Genomic DNA, 15,876 nt, shown 5'->3' on the forward strand with positions numbered 1-15,876 from the left:
TCTGTCGGTTTAGAGACTATATCTACAACGCGACTGTTTTTTTTATGAAATTCTTTACTGGCAAAAATCCTAACGTCAAAATGGCGCCGTTGCCGGGGAATTGCAAACGTGTGCCTTATTATTGGTTATTGTAAATATTTTTCAAAAAAAAAATATTTTTCTTTTACTTGTTTATTTGTTTCTCCTTTTTCCCCCTTATTTCTGATAGCTATTATGAATTCTCAACCCTCTCGCTTTGAGTTTAGTTCTAACTTTGTTGAAGGAAATAGAAACCACAGAGATGGATGGAGTCAAGAGGATCTAATCAACCCTTTAGGCAACAACACCCTCCAAGATATCATGGACAATGACCATTCTACAATGCACATCCAGCTGAAAGATATGGTGGACAACCTTGTAACTACCAACAAGCCCCACCCCGTGCCTATAGACGATCCTCTCAACATGACCTCGAACCACCACACTCACAAGCTTCTTTTCGCCATTTGCCACCATACGATCCTTATTCGCCCCAATACCAATCCAATTACTCCCAAGAACCACCACTCCCCCATACGCATTACCCATATCCATCAAAGTCAAAATCACAGGTTAGCCTCGAAGAATCAATGAAGCAATGTACTGCAATCCTTCATCAACTGGAGTAAGCAATGGTGGAGAAGTTAAAGCAATTATCTTCCGTATGTTTAGCCCCTCAACAGACTCCCATGGCTTTATGTGGAGAATCCAATGAAGAACATGTTGTGAAGAAGACACAAGAAACTCCAGTGAACAGCATAGAGCATAACTTCATACTAGAACAAGTAGAGAAAGCTGTCATTGCAGAAGAAGAAGAGTCGGTTGTTGTAGAGAACTCTGTCAAGGATGTTACAATTGACGCTGAGGAGGATTTTGTACCGCCTCCACTGCAAATATCTTATGAGGAACTAAATGGAGTAACCTAGGACACAAGTCTCCTTGATGATGATGATCACGAGACCTATTCTTTTAGCGGCAAACTTGCATCCACAAGTGATTTCTTTGAGACAGAAGAATCTTCCCCGAGTGAATATGAAGATGATGCTAAGGTAGATCTTTCTCAACCTCCAATATATGACTTGAGCGATGATGAGGGAGAAATTGAAGACTCTGATCAAGAGATGGTTGAAGTGGAAGAATTCACAGAAGATTATAAGGGAATAGAACTTACAAAACCACTGAAAACACCTATCCCAAGGCCGTTACTGCCCACCACAAACTACAAGTGGGTAAAATCCTTGTCTTTTATCTTCAATATTCCACTTGAATATGGTTTGCTTGAAATAGATGGCCAGCTTAGAGCTCTCTGTGGCTTTAAGAGTAAAAGAAAAATGGCTCATACTCAGAGCCAGTGCACAAGGTTCAATAAGGTTCCACGCTTTAACTCGAAGTGCAAGGATTGGTATCATGCTCGATTGAGTAGATCACGGAGAACGTTTGGCCACCGTGGTGAGAATCTAATTTCCAAACCGCCCAGATGGAAAAGTATAGATCACAACGAAAGTGAATTTGGAACCAAAGTTTGGGATCCTGGAAAATATTCTGATATTCATCACCCCGAGAGCCTAAAAATCTGTTTGAAGCTGCTCAGAAGCTTCACTTGCCTAGTTTGGGACCCCGGAGGCTATTGGCATTCCAAGCATTGGTGGAGATTCCTAGATCGATACAAGCACAAGCCACCCTAGCAGGAAGCTTATCAAATGTCCAACTTAAGGACTATAACTAAAACTGCTAGGTGGGAGACAACCCACCATAGTATGATCGTTCATTTTGCAATTTTAATTTTATTTAGTTTTGTTTGTTTTTGAGATTTATTTTATTTTATTGAACCTGGAATCATGCATAGCATTCACATTAAGCACTGCATTTGCATCTGCATATTGCATTTAAAAAAAAAAAAACAGGCACGCGACGCGGCAGCGTCGCTGACGCATCCGCGTCACTAGTGCGTTGGGAAGAAAAGATTTGAACAGAGAGTCACGCGAGAGCGTGGCTAGAGGCGTGCCTTCAGCATAATTTGACCCCACGCGACCGCGTCACATGGGAACATTGGCCTCCCACGCGACCGCGTCACTCACGCGGCCGCGTGAGCTGAATATCAACGTGAAAAGAGTGCATGGCCAAAAGTTGTGCTGGAGTTGGGCCGGACTTGTGCTGGAAGCCCAGGCCCTCCCACGCGTCCTCGTCATTTCTCCATGATGGCCACTCACGCGATCGCATGACCCACGTGATCGCGTCACCCCAGATTTGGCAAAAATAAAAATTTTGAACAGAGAGTTGTGCGAGCGCGAGGCTGTCCTCACGCCAATCGCATAAAACGAGTCACGTGACCGCGTAACCGACGCGACCGCGTGACTGACGCGACCGCGTCGATTAATTTAAGCGCAAGTCACGCGACCGCGTCCCCCACGCGTCCGCGTCGCATGCGCCGCACAGCTTATCTTAATCTGTCAAAATATCTTATCTTTTTCTTCCCCAAATCCTATTTTTTTTCTTTTCCTTTCTTATTTCTTCCTTCTCCCTTCCTCCTTCTTCCTTCTTTCTTATTCTTTCTTTCTCCTTTCTTTTTTATTTTCATGTATTTTCATGTTGGTGTTGGAAATTTATTTGGGTCATTATTTCCTATATTTTGCTTATGGATTATTTGGGATTTGTTTAAACAATTATATATTATTATAAGGGTGCTTACATGTTCTAATTAATATTTTCCATACCTTATTTAATATGCATGCTTCGTGTTTGTGAAAACGCCCGTATGGCATTGTGTACTATTTTTAGATTTCTTTTTAATCTACTACTCTAAATGCCTGCTTTTCACATAACCCCTTCTCTATTTTATTATTTAAATATAATTGTCTTTACAAACGTATTATTAATTTGAGAGACTTGGTAATCTAATTTGGACATTGAATGCTTGACCTATGCTACTCATGCCCTTTGCCGGCATGCCAATAAACACCTTGCATTCAATTTTCCTCACATGCACTTGCTATATTTCTATTGTTGATTTGCCACATGTTGTCATGACCATGTGTTCACATCATTATCCATACCTGTGCATTGATTACCACCTTTCCTATTCTTTTCCTTGCTATCACCCTTGAATGCTAATGTCTCCCTTGTTTCCCTTCAGGATGGCCACCAAGAAAGGTAAAGAGGAAGCTACTCCCATACCACTGGCAAGGAAAAGAACAAAAGAGCAACAGCTGAGGAACCACAATCTCCGTCCACCTGCACATCTCAGCATGTACCGAGGACAGTGCAATCTTTAAGTGTGGGAAGGTCGATACCGATCTCCACGGGTTAGTTAGTCCCTTCTCAACACCAATTTTTATTTTTCATTATTGCAATTACATGTTTGATTGCATGTTTGTTTTTTGTGCATATTTTACCATTTGGTTAAAGTAATATTTTCTTTTTCAAGAAAATTTTTATAGCATTTCACTAATTTGAATAAAACTTTTTGAAAAAACTTGTATGAAGAAAGATTATTTTGGAACATAGTTTAGAGCTCGAACACACAAAACCAGTGAGATTTTGAGCCTATTTGATTGGTTGCATTTTATCGACCAATATTTTATTTTTGGTGTGTGTTTTTCTCTCTAAAATTGTGATCTTTGTCTTGCTTAATTCTATATTTCCATTATTTGATGTATGCATGCACTGATATGATTGAGGCCTTTATTTCACTAAGCTTACATACCCATATGGCCTTACCCTTTCATTATCCTTTGCAAACCAATTTGAGCCTATTTTACCCATTTGTTCTTTACTTTAACTCATTACTAACTCTAAGCGGAAAACAATAATGTCCTTAATTTGAATTCTTGGTTAGCTTAGACTAGTAAAAGTGCTCATGATTTAAGTGTGGGGAAGTTGGGTTTGAAAATATTTGGTTTGAATAATTGGGTGTTATATATTTTAGTGAAAATGTGCAAAATAATGGTTGAGCACATGTTATTGCATTCAATACTTTAATCATATGCGTTGAAAAAAAAGTGAAAAAGAAAAAAAGAAAAGAGCAATTAATAAAAGGGGACAAAATGCCCTAAAAATAAATAGTAAAATCAATGCATATGAGCTGTACTCAAAACTTGGAATGCATGAACATGTGGAAAGCACAATTAATGGGAAGTTAGATTTTGCATTTTAATTAAATGGATTGCCTTAAGTTAGGTAGAAAGTTTATGTTAATTAAGGATTCAGATTTTAGTCCACTTGGCCAAATACAATCCTACCTTGACCCTAACCCCATTACAACCCTTAAAAGACCTCTTGATTTGTGTATTAGTGCATTAAATTTTTGTTGATTGTTAGATGAAGAGTAAGCTATAGAAAGCAAGATTAGTAGAAAATTGAGAGAATTGACCCTAGACACTTGAGAGTTAGAATGATATACACTACCAGTAAGGGTTCAGTGCTTCATTCTATATTCCCTACTTTCATGAGCTATCTTCTTCTTGCAAGTTATTTGTATTGTATTTTGTGATTTGAATTAGTGAAATCCAGTTCATAATTATTTTTGAAAGATTTATTTACTTTTTCACCAAGTAGGTAGAATCATCTTTGCATGTAGTTGCATTCATATAGATAGGTTGCATTTCATACATTCTATCATTCCTCTTCGTATTTATAGTTTCTCTTGAGCTTAGAATGAGGACATGCTATTGTTTAAGTGTGGGGAGGTTGATAAACCACTATTTTATGGTTTATCTTGTGCTTAATTGAGTGGTTTTTATCTACTCTTTACCCACTTATTCATACTATTTGCATGGTTTTGTATTTGCCTTCCTAATTATGTGCTTTGATTGAAAACATGCTTCTTTGATCTTATATTTGCTAATATTAATCCTCTCTTATTACCATTAGATGCCTTGATATGTGTGTTAAGTAATTTTAGAGATTACAGGGCAGGAATGGCTTAGAGGATGGAAAGGAAACATGCAAAAGTGGAAGGAATACAAGAAGTTGAAGAAACTGCAAAGCTGTCAGCCTGACCTCTTTGCACTCAAACGACTATAACCTTAGCTACAGAGGTCCAAATGACGCGGTTTCTATTGCATTGGAAAGCTAACATCCGGGGCTTCGATTTGATATATAATATGCCATAGTGGCCCTGACGCTAGGCGACGCGACCGCGTGCTCCATGCGGCCGCGTCGCAGTGACGAAAAACCAGCGTGGCAGATTTCTTCTCCAGCGATTTCTGGGCTGTTTTCGACCCAGTTTTCGGCCCAGAAAACTCAGATTAGAGGCTATAAAGTAGAGGGAATTCATCCATTCATAAAGAGTCTCCGAATTTTCTGTTAATTTGGAATGATTTAGATCTAGTTTTGAGAGAGGTTCTCTCCTCTCTCTCTTAGAATTAGGATTAGGACTTCTCTTAGTTTTAGGAGTGACTCTCAATCCCAGGTTCTTTATTTTTATTTGTCCTAATTCAATTTATGAACTCTTTCATGTTATGATTTTCTTTGAATTAATATTATTTGAGGTATTTCAGTTATTATTGATTTCTTTTATTTACATGATTATTGCTTCCCACCTGAAGGCATTTTTATTCCAGCAGCTTCAATTTTCTTTCCTTTTGGCCTTGCACTTAACTTACCTTCATAGTTAGAGGTTAACAAGGTGGGAGAAGAATCCAATTCTCTTCATAATTGATAAGGATAACTAGGATAGGATCTCCAATCTTTATACCTTGCCAAGATTTTATTTTACTGTCATTTATTTATTTTACTTGTCATTCATCATAATTGTTCCTCATTCTTAAAACCCCCAATTTACAAACTCATAGCCAATAATAAGAACATATCTCCCTGCAATTCCTTGAGAAGACAACCCGAGGTTTAAATACTTGGTTATCAATTTCAAAGGGGTTTGTTACTTGTGACAACCAAAACGTTTGTACGAAGGGATTTCTGTCGGTTTAGAGACTATATCTACAACGCGACTGTTTTTTTTTATGAAATTCTTTACTGGAAAAAATCCTAACGTCAGACTGCTAGCCTTCCTGTTAGTTGTTGTGCTTTCTTGATTATTGTTGGCGACTTCATTTGTATTATTGCTTGACATTTTCTGGATTTGCTTCAATTCTGCGATGAGTTAGCATAAAACCAAGAAATTTGCCCCCTTGTACCCCAAACGCACATTTCTCAGGGTTTAGTCGCATATTATGTTTTCGCAGTTGTTGAAAAACCTCTAGAAGGTTGAATTGATGTGTTTTTTCTATGACTGACTTGACCACCATGTCATCGACATATACTTCCATGTTCTTCCCGATATGTTGCTGAAAGACTTTATCCATCAGCCGTTGGTAGGTTGCACCTGTATTCTTAAGACCAAAAGGCATTACTTCGTAACAAAAATTTCCATGATAAGTTATAAATGCGGTTTTATCTTCATCTACAGGGTGCATAGGTATCTGGTTATAACCTGAGTAGGCATCCATGAAACTTAGCACTTTGAAACCTGAGGTGTTGTCGACTAGCTTGTCAATGCACGACAGGGGGTATGAATCCTTTTGGCAGGCTTTGTTTAGAACTCTGAAATGGACGCACTTTTGCCATTTGCCAGCTTTTTTCTTTACCATCACGACGTTGGTTACCCATGATGTGAATCTGATATCTCGTATGAATCATGTGCTCGATAGTTTCTATCTCATATAAATCATGTGCTTGATAGTTTCTGTGTCTCTCTGATGGCGACTTCCTTCCTTTAGCAACCTAGGTTATGTTTCTTTTGCTTTATTGGGCGAGCTCTTGGATCTAGGGGGAGCTTGTGGCATATCACGTCTGGGGTAATTCCAGGCATATCGGATGGAGTCCAAGTAAATAAGTCAGCATTTGCTTAGAGTAGAGCAACAAGTTTTTGTGTTTTATCTGCATTCAAAGAGTAACCGATGTTAGTACTTTACAATTCATCATCAGTTAGTCTTACCTTTTGGAGGTTGTCGGTTGGGATAGCTCGCTCCTCCCAGCGTAGCCGAGGATCTAGCTCGTTTATCCCTGACATGTCATTGGTATTTTAAACCACGTTAATTCCTGGAATTGATTCTTTGGATTGTTTAATCTTGAGTCCTGCATTATAGCATTGCCTTGCCTCTTTGATCAGAATGAACAATTGCAATTATATCATCCTGCACATGGAATTTAATGCACAAATGAATAGTAGCAACAATGGCTCGGAAAGAGTTTAGGGAGGGTCTCCCTAGTATGATATTATATGGACTAATGTAATTAACTACTAAATATTGAATTTCTAAAGTCTTTGAATGAGGGTACTCTCCTAGGGTGGTTCACATCCATACATAACCTGTTACTGGGACCCTTTCTCTGGAGAAACCAACTGACTCTCCGGATGAAGGTCGGAGTGCTTTTTTATTTAATTGTATCTTCTTAAAGGTTGATAAAAATAATACATTAGTGCTACTTCCAAGCTCCATGAGCACTTTTCGGATTGTCATCTCTCCGGTGGTTACCGAAATCACCACGGGGTCATCGAGGTTGGCACTTTGAGATTGGAAATCCAAACTTGTGAAAGTGATATTGGGAATGCAAAGGGTTAGTTGTTGTGGCGTGGGCTCTCTTTGCAGGGTAAGCATGATTCTGTAACTTCTTTTTCTCGTCGCCACATGCAAACCCTCCTGATATGTAATTGATGACTTTTCTCATTAGAGGAGGTAGACTAGAGGCGGGCCATTGTTCCTTGTTGGTACCCGAGGTTGTGTTGGAGTGATTTGTTGTTGCCGGGCTTATTGTGTCTTTTTATATTCGGCTACTACTTGTCTAGTAGTCCTTGCCGTGATAGTCATCCAATAGGTCCTTGGTGACCACACAATCGTCGGTAGCATGTCCAAACTTTTGGTGAAATGCCCAGTGCTTGCTCCTGTCCATGTACTTCTGATCCTGGTAAGTGCCTGCTTTACTAGGTGATTTTATGATTTTTGCATGGAGAATTTCTTTAATTATGTCCTCTCTTTTCGTGTTGCATTGTGTATATGAGTCGAATTTAGGTGTTAGTTTGAACGGCTTCTTTTGTTCTCGTGTTTGGTTTTGCTTTCCGTGTATGCCCTCGTCTCGTTAAGGGTTTGTCTTTCTGCCCTCTGACTTTCCCGAGTTCTTCGATTTCGATCTGTCTGGCCGCCTTATCTCTGAACTCAGTTAGTGTCTTTGGTTTTATGATGGCAATTGTCTCTTGAAACTTTTCCAAACGGAGACCACTTTTCAAGGCCTGTAGGTGAACCTCAAGACTAAGATTGGGAATTTTTATTGTGACCTCGGTGAACTTTATCATGTAATCCTTTAGACTTTCATACTTCCTTTGCTTGATTGTACTGAGGTAATTGGAATCATGGACATAAATCTTTGAAGCTGCAAATTGATTGATGAACAAATCGGCAAATTCTTCAAAGTTGGAAATTGACCCTTCATATGGTTTCAGGGTTGTTGACAACGTGAAGTTCTTTGGCATTCGAAAATTTATTATTTCTTCCGAAAAATGATTCATTCTTCTTTTGTTAGTCTTTGGTGGAGTGACTTCCATTGCTGTATTCGTTTTAGAATGGTGTTCGTCCTCTAGATTTTCCTTCTCGGCATTTTTCTTTTCTCCTTCCTTCTTGCTCCCATGGATCCTACCAGCGAGTAGGTCGGCCATCTTTTTCACTTCGACTTGGAGAGTGATATTCATGGCTACCAACTTAGCGTGAGTTGGAGCAGGAGGGGGAGTGTCGTCATCCATCATGATCACAATCCTACAAAAAAGGATAAAATAATCGTAGGGTAACTTTATAGTCGGTCCCACGGTGAGCACCAAATGCTCCGTCTTAAAGTGGGACTTTGGGTATAGCTCGTCCACACTGAAGGGAGCTCCTCTATCATCTTCCTTCTGTGTGTTGTACTATGGATTCCTCACTAGTCCAGCCAATGCGAAAGACCTGCAAAAAGGACTCCAACGCTCAAGTCAGTACTAAATCTCGAAATACCAAATCTCTTAAGTCGAAATGTTCTTTTCTGTTTTGCTTTTTTTTTATGATTGTATAGCTCATACTCGTTCCTTATTTATTGTTGCTTAATGTAGCCATCCTGATATTGAATATTCGAGATTCGTATATGAGCCGTTGAGGTCCGATATTTTTCGATTTTTTGAAAACTTGTTCCGAAGTATAATATCATGGTTCTGAGTTATTATGTATGGATCAATACATATGTAAAATTATAAAATGGAGAAGATGTGGATTCAATTCTATGATATATCAAGAATGATGCAAGTAGGTCAGATAAGATTAAGTCTAAATTTATACTCAATTCTATTCATAATTTAATCCGTTTCAGTTGTCAATCCTATTTAAATGGGTTGATTGGATTGAATACCCATAGATAGAATCAATATTATGAACCCTAGTGTCACCTATACTTAAGAGACACCAAAATTTATTCCATTTGAAAATTAATTTATAACAACAATTAACTATCATTGCCATCACATTTTTATTTTGGTACTTGTTCTCGTATATATTTCAAGTGACTACTGACTAGCGATACAAAGAGAGAAGAAATTATGTGTGTGTGTTTTTTTAATAATAATATTACACATTCAAGATTTTTTTTAATTAAGTCTAATTAAATTAATTTAATATAACAAAAATCAATTATAACTAATATTATTTTAAGTTTTATTATTTAATTTGATTAGACTTAGTTAATAAAAAAATTTAAATGTGTAACATTATCCCTTTTTTTTAACAATGAATGTCTCTTCTGTATATTATGTAAGTGTTTTCTTTTATTTTTTATTAACAAAGAATCGAGCACACCTTAAATAAAAATTTTACAAATAAAATAGATACGCCTGGCACGTAGGCTTTTACAAAATTTTGACAAACAAAATACAGATATTGTAAGAGTTTGAGTAGCATCTGTAAAATTACACTGGCCATTAATTATCGGATGAAAGAATTACCTCTAAAGTTTGATATTAAATTGAAAAGTTGGATGAAATAATTTTGGCTTTTTTTGTCTTATAAAATATTCTTCTCTTAGTTTTGGTTTTTATATATTCTTTTCTTATTTTGATTTTGTAAATGTTAAAAAATTTTAGTTTTATTTTCTACTGTTTATTTATTATATTAAATGTTTAGATGATAAGTTAAATAATGCTGTGATAAATTAAAATATTTATAAAATATGTCATATCCACGTTTAATCCTTAATTGAATATACTAATGATAAGAATAAAAACCAAATATTTTTAGATTTTATTGAAAACAAAACTAAAATACACCATATTGTATAGTCCAAAACCTTATTTAAACCATTTCTTTTTTGTGTTAAAAGGAATTAAACTAATTAACTACATGTATCTTTCAATATCAATGAATTTAAATTATTTATTACCGAAGTAAGTGTGAAAGTCTGGTCTTACTTTTTAGATTTTAGGGTAGTTGAATTGTTGAAATGAAATATTTTGCTAAGTGAAGAAAATCCTTTAAATTTAAAAAACAGAGAGGAGGGCTACTGGTTGAGCAGTGGATGAGATTTACTATTTAGCACTTGTAGGTTAAAAGAAAATAAAATATAAAAGGAAGAATGCACCAGCCGGGAATCGAACCCGGGTCTGTACCGTGGCAGGGTACTATTCTACCACTAGACCACTGGTGCCAATTGATGAAAGACATTAGAGCATTAACATGAAGACTAACTATAACGTGTAGTAACATCTAATATCCACATTCTACGGGACACTGGTTATTGAACCTTTAGAAATACTATGAAAATATTAATCACTATAGTTTCAAATTTCAAGTACAATCATACAGGCATCCGATTTGGATCTTCAATTTGGACTGTAGAATGTAAATTTGAACCATCTGGAATTCCTAGGGGGGGATCTATGCATGAACAATTATCAACATTATATAGCTCCCATTCTTTTATTCCACATTTCTGGAGCGCAGCAACTACCTTTGTCCTCTCTCTTTCATTTGGAAATGCTCCATCTGGACTAACAAGCACTGCTCCAGTATAAGACTGCCCTGCAGCTCTTGCAGCTCCATGATAGTGGAACAAACCCCAACTAAGATCATCGGCGACTTCCACGATTGTCCAATATTCATTTGAAACAACTCCATTATCCAATACACTGAAATGGAATGTCCCGGGTATCTTACCTCTCTTAACCCTGTATCTTCTCCTCCTCCAAACCATTTGTCCTTCTAATGTTTTTACCTGGAATACTGGTTCATACCAAAATGACCCTTTCGCTTTTCCCCTATAGAATAGTTGGTATTGACATGGAAATTGATCGTATGCCGGGTTCTGCCCAGCTACAACACGCCAGCTCCATTGCAAATTCCCCAACCAACCAACAAACAAATCTTCTGCCATTTCATAGTTTATGTCCTGCCCCCGAAACTTAACCATTGGAGGCACATACGGCTTGTTGGGGACTTCTGCTTCCAGCTCAAGACAGTTGTTTTTCTGTAATACACAGAGTGAAAAGGCTTCTAGGTTCGCACTTTCATATGAAGCAATACACCTATAGTTACATACTTGATCAACAGGACTGCACCGGTTCAAGCATTGAAGAGCTTTTCTACAATTAGGATCCAACAAGCAATTAAGTACCTGGCGGCCACAGTTCCTCAGCATGCACTTCAAGGTAGAAAAACCCTTTGCTCTCAAGTTCTTCAACACTGGAACTGGCCTTATATAAGCATTGATTAATACCAGCAAACAGAACCTTATATCATCAGAACTATGTCGATCCCATGCTTCGGATACAGTTTGCACTACTTTACTTGATTCTCCAGTTTTATCTGATTGAGAGTTTCCGAGCACTTTTCCAAATATACTTCCTTTCACTTGATTGTGAACTTCATAGCCTCCTAATTTGTTCTTCAAATCTGTTGTAGAGTCAAAGCATATTACATTTTGTATAGTTCTGCTGTGGATTTTAATCCACTCAATTGATTCCTTTCCTGTAACAGCAACAATCACCAATATATCAGCCTTCAGTAATTCACTCTGAAGTCTCAGAGCCTTTTGTTGATCAGATTGAATACATTCATCGGAAAATACAAGAAGTTCATATCCTTCGTCAACCCATTTCAGTCTTTCTGCCTGTAAAAAGGAATATTAATGGCACTCGACGCAACCGAAAAACTAAGCTCACTATCCATATAAAAAATTATCATGAAAACATATTAGATATTACAGCTAAGCAAAAGACGCATCCATCACATGGAAATACAAAATGTTTTCAGCCACAAATCTGAATGCATTCTTTCATCACTGAAAATAAAGCGACGGAAAAATTGTTACTTAACAGTGTGAAGCATGACTTCTTGCCATAGTGCAGACTTGAGAGGGCTGACAGCGCCATGGCCAACAACAGCCAGCATCCTCACCGGAGGCTCAGGCGGCTGCTCAGCCGTCACAGCGGAGACAACGGCAGGGGAAGCGTGAAGAGGATGAGGAAGAAGTGAGCGAGAGGTGGCATGGCGACGAAGAAAAGAGGTTCCGAAGAATTTAGGTTTGTTTGGAAGAAAACCGATTCTTGTGTGAACCGGTGTCAGAAAACGTGGAGCATGCACTTTCACAGACATCAAAACCTCTCTGTCTCCGCTCTTGAAAGAATAGGGAGAAGAGAACCTCTCATAGCCAAACACTCATTACTTTTTATTCCTCCTGAATACCGGATAGGTACACGTACAACTGTCGTATTCCAACTCCAGAAACTTTGGGACACTTCTCTAAGGTATATCATCTAGCTTCATTAGGATTTTGAGCTTTTAATTTTATTTTTCTATTGGAAAATCGTATTTATCATTTTATTGCTCGCCATAGCCTTTATTACTTTATTGTTTCACTAAGAATAATATAAATTTTTGCTTAATGTCATAATGTGCCTCATTTCTCTATATTAAAATCTGAATCCGGAATTTTAAGAATTACATGGGCAATTTTTTTTAATGTTTTGCTAAAAGGGTTGTTAAAGTGGTAGATTAGAAAAAGGCCAAAAAAAAAAGGTGGTAGATTAGAAAGATATCTTTTTGGTATAGTCAACCCTGCTAAATTTATCCACATAATTAGGTTTATATTTGGCAATGTTATATTACACCTGATGGATATTTTTATCAAATTTATATAATAATGTAATGTAATTAATTAGTTATTAACAACTAGGCAGATAAAAAATCAGGGACAGGGACTCCCACAAGGCCATAGCCCATAGAGATTAATGAATATAAATACTTGTAAAGCACAGCCGAAGACTTGCACAGCAGAAGGGGGGAAAAAGAAATTTTAATACTTTAAACTTCCAGTTTGAATCTGGAATTCGGAATACAAAGATCTTGAAACTCGAACATTTCTTAAAAACTGGCACCGTTGTTGCACTTCAAAATCATTCGTGTCTATTTATTAAAGAAACAAGATTTCACCATTATCCAAATGCAATAATTTCTAATGTACGCGAACATCTTGACATTTTTTAAATGAAGTTTCTGACATCCAAAGATTTGACATCAGCCTTTTCCTCACCCTTGAACTCCTCCCTGAAATGGCAAGGAATACGAGGAAAAGTAAATATTAAAACAGTAAAATCCTGTGGTGGAGGCAAGAATCAATAATATAGCTAAATTCTAACATCAGGAGAGAAGACATTAGTCCTCATTTAGCGGAAAAATGGTTGGTATATCAAGAGGTACAAACTTCGCCGATTTAGAATAAATCAATTGGTCACCATGATACTACGAAACACAGACACTTCGCTGAGTTGCTGTGTCTGCGTGTTGGACACATTTCGGATTCGACACTCACCGACACTCGTTCGACATGCGTATCTGCTGTGTCCAACAGTATCCTAATAAAAAATAAAATAAATTTCTCCAGACACGCTTAGACACACCTAAATACCATTATGTGTCAACGTGTCCAGTCTTATTCTTAATATATATTCTTGAAATATAAATTTAGAAATAGTATATATTATTATTTATTAAAAAAATATTTTAAATACTTTATATAATTAAAACAAGACATTAAAAATAATTAAAAAATTAATTTATGTTTTAATATCAATAAAATATCAAAATATCATTACGATTTATCTAAAAAATACTTTATATTTTATATATATGCACGTCCCCGTGTCTTGTGAGATATTAAAATTCGCACGTCGGCGTGTCGCGTGTCGTGTCAGTGCGCATCATAGCCATGACACATTCAAAAGCCACAAACCAAGAAAGCTATAGGAAAGGTGAAGGGATCGTTCTGTACCAATTCCTTTGGAGTTAGAATCAAAATATAAAATAAGACTAATTATCATGCGCTTACAACAAAGCGTGTTCGGGGCTTGTGCATGCAAAAGTCTCCAGAAAAATGAGATGGGGAAAACATATATCAGTAAGATAGGGTGTCATGAGCAATACCTCTTCGATTGCGTTTCCATTGCCTCAAGAGCTTCTTTCTTCAGTTCCTCCAGTTGTGCTTTGGCCATTTTAAGCTCTAGCTGATCTTCCAACTTTGGTAGATCTTCTTTCCGAATTCCAAGTCTAAGATGTCACCACCAAACATGAACAAGGAAAGAGAAATATAAATATCCAAGGTAATTACATTACAAACAAATTATGAATTGTTTTCAACTTATGTACCAAACCCAGTGGGTGAATTGGCAACTAAGTATAGACAATAGAATTCCCAAATAGTTGATAATATGATGCAAGGTGCACTGCCTATGAAAGAATGAAACTTGGTTAGTTTCATGAGTTGACATCTTCCTTCCCCAAGTACAATATTCTCTATATTTAATCACAAATATCTATCTCCTCTACACAGCCAGAAGGATTACCACTTTCTGTTACTATGAGGATGCTACATGCCACCCAAACAGGGTGAAAATGGTTTTTGTGAAGTCACCAACAATTAGTCATAGAAAGAATCCCGTATAATCCAAGACAATGGAAGGGAATTTAAATAGTATGAAAACTTGAAAGACTAGAATCTAGATGACACTTGATACAAGGCAGATAAATCAAAATAGGGTGAAGGGTGACTTACTTCTGATTAATCTTATCAAATTCTGCCAAGAGAAGGTCCATTCCTTTCTTATCATCTCTCAGTAGAGGTTTTTTCAACTCCTTTTCAACTTTGTCCAATGCTTCCATCATCATAGCCTCAGCGCCAAGATCATCCGTAAGACCATCCCTGTAAAATAGTATATAAACAAAATATAAAATGCCACGTGAAAAGAACTCAAGATATAAAGACAAGGGATGTTGGCGTTATGTTGCCTTAAAACAAGAGAACAACAAGTAAAAGAATTACATAATACATATCATACCTATTCTTGAACTTGGCATAAAGAACAAAGCATAACAATAAAATGACAAAGGTAACACATGAATAAGCACATATACAGTTACTAATGGATATAGTAGAATAGATCATCACGCACTTGATTCTTATTTCCTGCAAGGTTAAAAGATAAGTGCGAGCATCAGGAATATCTTGTGTTTCCATTTCAATGATTCCTTTGATACTTTGAGACTCTGAGAGCAAGTTTGCCCTGCAGGATGAACAAGGCATTATAATCAGAACGTTTTTTAAAACAACAACAACAACAACAACAACAATAATAATAATAATAGTATTGAGAGAAAATTACAATAAAACAAAAAGTAAAAGAGAATCTTACTTTTGCCTAACAGTTTTCATGACATTTGCGTACTGAGAAACAGCAGCTGGATCATCTGGATCAATGGTAATCTTTTCCTTCTTTAATACTCCCATGGCTGTCTCAAACTTGTTCTTCAACTCCACAAAAATGCTCTTTAGCATCTCTATTTCCCCATTCAATGAAGA

At 36.9% G+C, this 15,876-nt stretch overlaps 2 protein-coding genes and 1 non-coding gene across 3 annotated transcripts in view; all 3 read right to left on the reverse strand.

Moving 5' to 3' along the window:
* Positions 1-10,600: 10,600 nt before the first annotated feature.
* Positions 10,601-10,671, reverse strand: TRNAG-GCC (transfer RNA glycine (anticodon GCC)). The gene has a single exon. It is a non-coding gene; the product is annotated as a tRNA-Gly (tRNA).
* Positions 10,672-10,776: 105 nt separating this feature from the next.
* Positions 10,777-12,734, reverse strand: LOC107480361 (violaxanthin de-epoxidase, chloroplastic). Its single transcript, XM_016100489.3, has 2 exons — positions 12,339-12,734; positions 10,777-12,132 (listed from the first exon to the last, which is right to left on the reverse strand). The coding sequence occupies exons 1-2, from the start codon at positions 12,615-12,617 to the stop codon at positions 10,822-10,824; spliced, it is 1,590 nt and encodes a 529-aa protein (XP_015955975.1). The 5' UTR covers positions 12,618-12,734; the 3' UTR covers positions 10,777-10,821.
* A 566-nt stretch (positions 12,735-13,300) lies between these two features.
* Positions 13,301-15,876, reverse strand: part of LOC107480360 (probable ATP synthase 24 kDa subunit, mitochondrial) — a 3,790-nt gene continuing 1,214 nt past the window's right edge. Inside the window, exons 3-7 of the mRNA XM_016100488.3 lie at positions 15,710-15,854; positions 15,470-15,580; positions 15,073-15,219; positions 14,445-14,567; positions 13,301-13,568 (exon numbers count right to left, since the gene is read on the reverse strand). Of these exons, the coding sequence (XP_015955974.1) occupies positions 13,505-13,568; positions 14,445-14,567; positions 15,073-15,219; positions 15,470-15,580; positions 15,710-15,854 (590 nt within the window). The 3' untranslated portion in view covers positions 13,301-13,504. The remainder of the gene's footprint in view (positions 13,569-14,444; positions 14,568-15,072; positions 15,220-15,469; positions 15,581-15,709; positions 15,855-15,876) is intronic.

Source organism: Arachis duranensis, chromosome 3 (assembly GCF_000817695.3).
Source record: "Arachis duranensis cultivar V14167 chromosome 3, aradu.V14167.gnm2.J7QH, whole genome shotgun sequence".
Lineage (NCBI taxonomy): Eukaryota > Viridiplantae > Streptophyta > Magnoliopsida > Fabales > Fabaceae > Arachis > Arachis duranensis.